Source organism: Phragmites australis, chromosome 13 (genome assembly GCF_958298935.1).
Source record: "Phragmites australis chromosome 13, lpPhrAust1.1, whole genome shotgun sequence".
Taxonomy (NCBI): Eukaryota; Viridiplantae; Streptophyta; class Magnoliopsida; order Poales; family Poaceae; genus Phragmites; species Phragmites australis.
In genome coordinates, this window is record NC_084933.1 from 23862782 (window position 1) to 23868605 (window position 5824).

Consider the following 5824-nt stretch of genomic DNA (forward strand, 5'->3'; position numbering starts at 1 on the left):
TCAGTGAATTATCACTGCTGAGAGGCCAGGTTCTCAAACATACCACTGTTGCGATGAATCACCTTGCATCTTTACAGCATAAATCATAATAGTATGTATGTAAGATCTCAATATATGTACTGCATCTTTACCTCCATGTATGTATCTGTTGTGGCTTGTATTTTGTGGTTAGTTTCATATGTAGTAGTTGTGGTCAACGGGAGGGCACGGTGGATAACCTCGCCTCCCCGGCGACGTGGGAGAGGAGGGAGGTTCGTCCAGCAGCAGGGAGGGAGAGATTTTTTTTTTAGGGAAACAGGGAGAGAGATTAGAATAGAGGGAGATAGGGAATAACTATTGATGGCCTTTATTATGATATTACCTCTCTTGTATAGGGAGGTGATTACAATCCTAGTTCGATTTCAAACCCTAACTTTCCTAACTTATCTCTCTCTGAATTGAAAACTAAATCAAATCCTATATCCTAACCAAATCAAATCAGACTCCTACCAAATTTATCTCCTAATAAAAGGCAAGTTGTGATGTGCTGCCGCCGCCGCCAGCCCTATTTCCTATTGCAGCGACTATAGGGCCGGCCCCACATAACAGTATCACATCTCAACTATAAAATATTTACTGCACTTTGGCATGGCAGTATCTTTTCTGATTGTACATGGAGCTGCCCTCTAATGTCCAGCATGTTACTCTAGTGTGTAGATCTAAAAGCCATGCACAATGGTGGATTGATCTTGGCCAAGGCAAGCAAGGATGCAGGGAAGATCCAAAGCCCATCGCCGCAGATAAAACCAGATGCAACTGCTGGCACCATTAACGGCGCCTTACTTTTATCGATCATATGCCAGGTGAAGACTATCAAGCTCCCGACACACATGTCGATGGCAAAGCTCGCGCCAACTAGGAATGGAACCCCCATTGCCATTGGTAGGGGGACCCATTTGCCGTACTTTAGTGGGAAGAGGTCCCTCATAAGGTTTGCCACCACTGCAAACCCAAAGAATCCATAGCACAGCTGCAAGCAATGAAGGGGCAGAGCGGAGAAGCCCTCCACACCAAGAATTGCCATATTTCGGTAGATTAGCGCGTAAGGTGCCTTCCAGTATCCATCTGGATTGCCAATGTCAAAGGCCTTGTAGAACAGAAAGAATGTCAGTGGTGCAATCACACAGCCCATGGCAGTGCCAATAACCTGAGCAATAATCATTGATCTAGGTGATGTTAACGTTAGATGCCCAGTCTTGAAGTCATGCATCAGATCAGCGGATATTGACACCAACGATTTCACCAGACCACAGCCTACTAGGCCAGCAACTACACCAGAGTCTTTCCCAGCCCAGGCTGCAAGAATGAAGAGGGCAACCTTTCCATAATTGTAGGCCATATTGATGTCAGTAAGGCCAGTTCCATAGGCATTGCAGAACCCCAAGGCAGGAGCCAATAAGTATGCTATCACAACGTAGTACCATTTCATCTCACGGAACATCAAGGGAATGGCAAACACTGCAATGAGTGATAGTGCAAGATATCCAGAGTAGGCTAGCCACGAAGGGATACTGTCTCTTGTAAAAACTTCATTACGATGAATGTCATCGAGTATTGGAATGTCTTCCTCTGGAAGTAAAATGAACTTCATATCAGATCTACACATCAGAAATACCATATTTACATGAGTTAGACTGTTCACCTTTCTTTGCTTTCTTCAGTCTTGATTTGTCAAGCATACTCTTAATGGTGAATGCAACAATCTTGACAAAATTGTATAGGCCGTCTCCTAGGATAAGTGCTATGCAGATGAAGGCCTGAGGAATAAGAGAATGTAAGAAGTAAAGGACTTTACTGTAAATGTACAATAGCAGAAACGAAAATGTGAAACAAACCTTGTAACCTTGAAGGCTTCTCATGCTGCTTTCTGGTATATCTGCTGGATACCAGTCCCCTTTCAAATCACTTATCAGTGGCCACATAACCCCCCATGAGAGAAGTGCACCAAGAAGGAGAGACATATTGACAAGGTGGGAGCAAATCATGCCTGCCCCAACATATGTGAGGCTGAAATCGAAGAAAAATCTGAAATACAATTACCAGAAATTCTGAATCAAGTGACATTATTATTAGCCACGAACTAATTTAATGGAATAATGAGTGAAATGACTGGTGTTACGTTTGTTTCCAAGCTTTTAGGCCAAAAGTGGGAAACTGTGAGAACCCGCAATTGTCTCCACCTGAGTAAAACCACTGGAACAAGCTCCAGAAGAAGCTGATTGCAAAGTATTTTGTGAACCCATTCACTTGCTGCCTAATGTGAACATATAGAAGAAGAAAAATTCAGTTCATTGCAATTTTATATCTCTAATTCTGCAGGTCTATGACTTATGTGAGAGAACCACATACTTTGCCATTGCATCTCCATGGGTTGTGTGGAATCCATTTATAAGCACAGCCGTTGCCGTTCCACTTGGGTAAGTTAATTTGTAGTCAATTATCATGATCTGAAAATTGTTCAAAGTCAATAGCAGTATCCATTTACACTGGAATGCCAAACAACTCATAGAAGTTCTTGAAGTCCAAGAGGAAAAAGCTCTGAGGCATCAAGTCCGTGTTCAAAGGGCTCACAACACAAATATGTAATATGTTACATAGCAGGCTATTTAGACTGCGCTTAGGCATTTGAATCGTTCCAAGGGGCTCAAGCATCTGTCCATGTTGTCAGTATATCCTCATTTTAGAAATCTGCATTTCATTTAGAAATGCATACCTCAAACCACAAGCAAAAGCTGTTTAGAGAAGCACCACACACTATAGATGGTTTGGTAGCATTTTTTCATCACCTGTCATCATCAAACCATACGTGCTTGGTAAAACCAGTTATCACCTATATAGTTTAAAACTGAAGCACAAAATATGCCTTGAGATAGTGACGGTTATATAATATACCAAGATGATTCAATCAACAGACCTTATCCAGTGGGGACAATAAGGCGACCATTAATCAGATGGCGTGGGAAATGTTGAAACACTAGCCGATGAGCCAAACTACAGCACCTAACTAAAGCTAAGCAGATTTGTCCTTTCTTTCTGCTTACCTAATCTATGAGGCACTCTTGGCTAAAACAGAAATAAGCTGACATCCTAAAACAAATGAAAATAATGACCGAAGAAACCGAACAGCCAAGCATTCATTCTGTTTTTTAAGCACGACAAACTGTAACAGAAAAGAGCATAATGGTGGAAGAAAGCTCAAAAGTGCAGTTTTTACTCCTTAGAAGATGAACTGTTAACCACTATGTAAGCAACACTGAGGAAATGAACGGAACGGGGGAACAAAGGTAAAATCACAATTCTTACCAGTAAGAGTGATGCATGAGCTAATCGAAGAACTGGTAAAGAATTAAAGGGAGCTCACCGACCTTCCTGAGAGGGATGAGCGCGAGAAGTCCCACAAAGCTGACGGCGAGAAGGAAGCCTGTCATCCAGGCAATGCCGGGCTCCTTGTAGCTCCCCGGCACGTTGCCTTCCGTCCCCTCCCCCGCCATCTCGTAGGTCCTCTTATTGAGCCCAAGCAAGTACGATCCGAATCCACCTGCCAAAAAGAATCCAAGAATTCATCAATCCAAGGACTCCATTAGCCAACAAGAGGAGAGTACAGGCGCAAACTTGCAGGACTCTGACCTCCGACGGCGATGCTGTAGCAGGCGACGGCGCAGGTCTGGACGACGGTGTTTTCCTGCCGCGTGAACGGGCGCGTGGCGACGCCGAGGCGGGCAAGCGCCTGCGTCCACCCGCGGAGGACGACGAAGGCAATGAGCGCGGCGGAGACGTTGAGCGTGGGGACGAGCCCCGTGGTGAGGTTCAGCTTCATCACGATCACGCTGTACATGGCGCCGACGGCCAGGCTTGCCACCATCCCGCGCGCCGTCAGCTGCTCCCGCCACGGCGGCACGCGCCCACCGACGCGCGCGCCCGCCCCCGTCTCGGCGTCGCCATCGAGGCCACCGGTCGTCTCCTCGTGGCCTCCGCCTTCGCCGTCCCGCTGGTGCGCCATCGCCAGCTCGAGGTGCGGCGGCGGCCTGGGGTGCTGCCTCCTCCGCCCCTGCTTCATGGTGGAAAGTTTTTCGCTGCGTCAGATTCGTGCCCCGGGGGGGGGGGGGGGATGGAATTTGGAGCCGTCTCAGGAGGAAGGGGTTGGTGAATTAAAAATACTAAGCCTCGCATTTCAGCGAGTTCTTGGCCGTGAACTAACAAAGAGTATGGTGTCAATGAGTTCTTCTACTTGTAGTAGCGAGATCATAAACAAGTGAGATCTTGTGAAGGATCAGATCATCAGTGCAAGAAATCGATGGAGCAAGAAAAGATTAGATTTTGACGAACAATTCATGGCCCCTACTTTAAGTGGAGTGGAGAATTCCAGAGGAACAAGAAAAAATCTCACCTCACCTGGGCTCGCTTGCTCCAGCCAAAAGGACAGCAACACAGGAAAAAGTGAAGGTGGGCAATATTAACTGAGGAGCACGTCACAAAGAGAGGGAAAATGATGTGTAAAGTTTAGATAAAGAGCATCTCATTTTTAACAGACCCTTACTCACAAGAATCAACTCAAATTCCCCACTTGGGTTATGCTCTTCAGTGTGCAGCCAATGCTTCCCCTGACGAGAGCTTGTGTGCAAGAACTGAACACAAGCAAAAGCAAGAGGAGAGATGCCCATCTGAGATGGACTACTAGGTGTTGAGCAACGTTGCGTGCAAGAAACAGGAACACACCCTGGCCAGTGCAAACTCCAGACCAACGAAGTACAGAAAATTCTGGCCCACAAATAAAAATCCTCAAACAAGATCGAACTTTGATAACTTCCTGAAATCTATCTATATGCTACGTTTCGAAGTTGCTCTATACTGCTAATGAAGCAGGGGACCTCCCTGATGTCTGAAAATGACGCGAAGCTGCGGAGAGCTGGAAAGGATGCTCAAAACTGCGACGAGCGTCGCAGTTGGCACCCGGCTGTTGCTACACTGAAACTGAAACTGCTCGTCGCAGTTGGCACTCGGCTGTTGCTACACTGAAACTGAAAGACTGAAATTATCTGATCGGTATTTGTGCCGCACGAAACCATACCTCCACCTCAGCTCCGCTCCTCCGACCGAAGGTCCGAGCGGCGCAAGAGCTCAGAAACGTCGCAAGGACTTCTCCTCACTCTTCCACAGTTCCACACAGAGAGAGCACCCTCATGTGAACCGCAGCAAAGGCGCGCGCGCCCATGGCTTTTAAGCACACGCACTGGACGCACGCACTGTGGCACTGGATGAAAGTTACGCATGTGCCATGGACTGCGACGCCACACCCCACCCGGAGCAGTTCATGCCACCACCAGGTTGCAATTCGCTTTGCTTGCTCGGTTTCTTCTCGCTTGCGTCGCGTCGCGTGGTTGCTTTCGCGGGCGTGTGCTCGCCCAGATGCCCACGGCACCCCGCCACGCGCAGCGTGCAGCCGGACGTGCCAGGCCAGAATCGGACGTCCACGGTCCACTTGTGCTGTTACTGGCAGTGAGCGCCCGGTTCTTACGGATCGTTTGGAGAGGCGAAGAATAGCCACACCTTGGTAAGGTGGCTTTCTCGTCTGCAGTTGCTCTCGGAGAAACGGGTCTAGTTCCATTAGAAAATATGTCAATGACGTACCTCAATCAAGCACTCAAGAATCAAGTTGTTTGATAATCTAGCATGTCCATACAGCTGTTTTAGCTGCATTTTTTTCCTGGTTTTACGTTGCGTACAAGCACAGAACTAGCCGGATAGATGTCATATACCTGGCTATGTACGCAAGTTCAATAGAATT

General features: G+C 47.2%; 1 protein-coding gene across 4 annotated transcripts; it reads right to left on the minus strand.

The window, feature by feature from the left end:
* Window positions 1–323: 323 nt before the first annotated feature.
* Window positions 324–5355, minus strand: LOC133888383 (probable metal-nicotianamine transporter YSL9). Of its 4 annotated transcripts, none has more exons than XM_062328603.1 (9): window positions 5108–5355; window positions 4427–4496; window positions 3667–4087; window positions 3405–3577; window positions 2389–2486; window positions 2159–2293; window positions 1875–2064; window positions 1682–1796; window positions 324–1608 (listed from the first exon to the last, which is right to left on the minus strand). In XM_062328603.1, the coding sequence occupies exons 3-9, from the start codon at window positions 4037–4039 to the stop codon at window positions 686–688; spliced, it is 2007 nt and encodes a 668-aa protein (XP_062184587.1). In that variant the 5' UTR covers window positions 4040–4087; window positions 4427–4496; window positions 5108–5355; the 3' UTR covers window positions 324–685. The 4 variants fall into 4 exon arrangements, with proteins under 4 accessions (XP_062184587.1, XP_062184588.1, XP_062184586.1 ...); XM_062328604.1 differs by having other exon boundaries at window positions 3667–4090; XM_062328602.1 differs by lacking the exon at window positions 4427–4496.
* Between the last annotated feature and the right edge of the window lie 469 nt (window positions 5356–5824).

Bases quoted from the DNA above. Each gene is read 5' to 3' on its own strand.
- LOC133888383 (XM_062328602.1), bottom strand. From the start codon at position 4,039: ATGGCGCACCAGCGGGACGGCGAAGGCGGAGGCCACGAGGAGACGACC. The intron at 2,487-3,404 runs GTCGGTGAGCTC...AACAATTTTCAG, and splicing joins CGCTCATCCCTCTCAGGAAG to ATCATGATAATTGACTACAA. The intron at 1,797-1,874 runs GTTTGTTTCACA...CTTATTCCTCAG, and splicing joins GAAGCCTTCAAGGTTACAAG to GCCTTCATCTGCATAGCACT.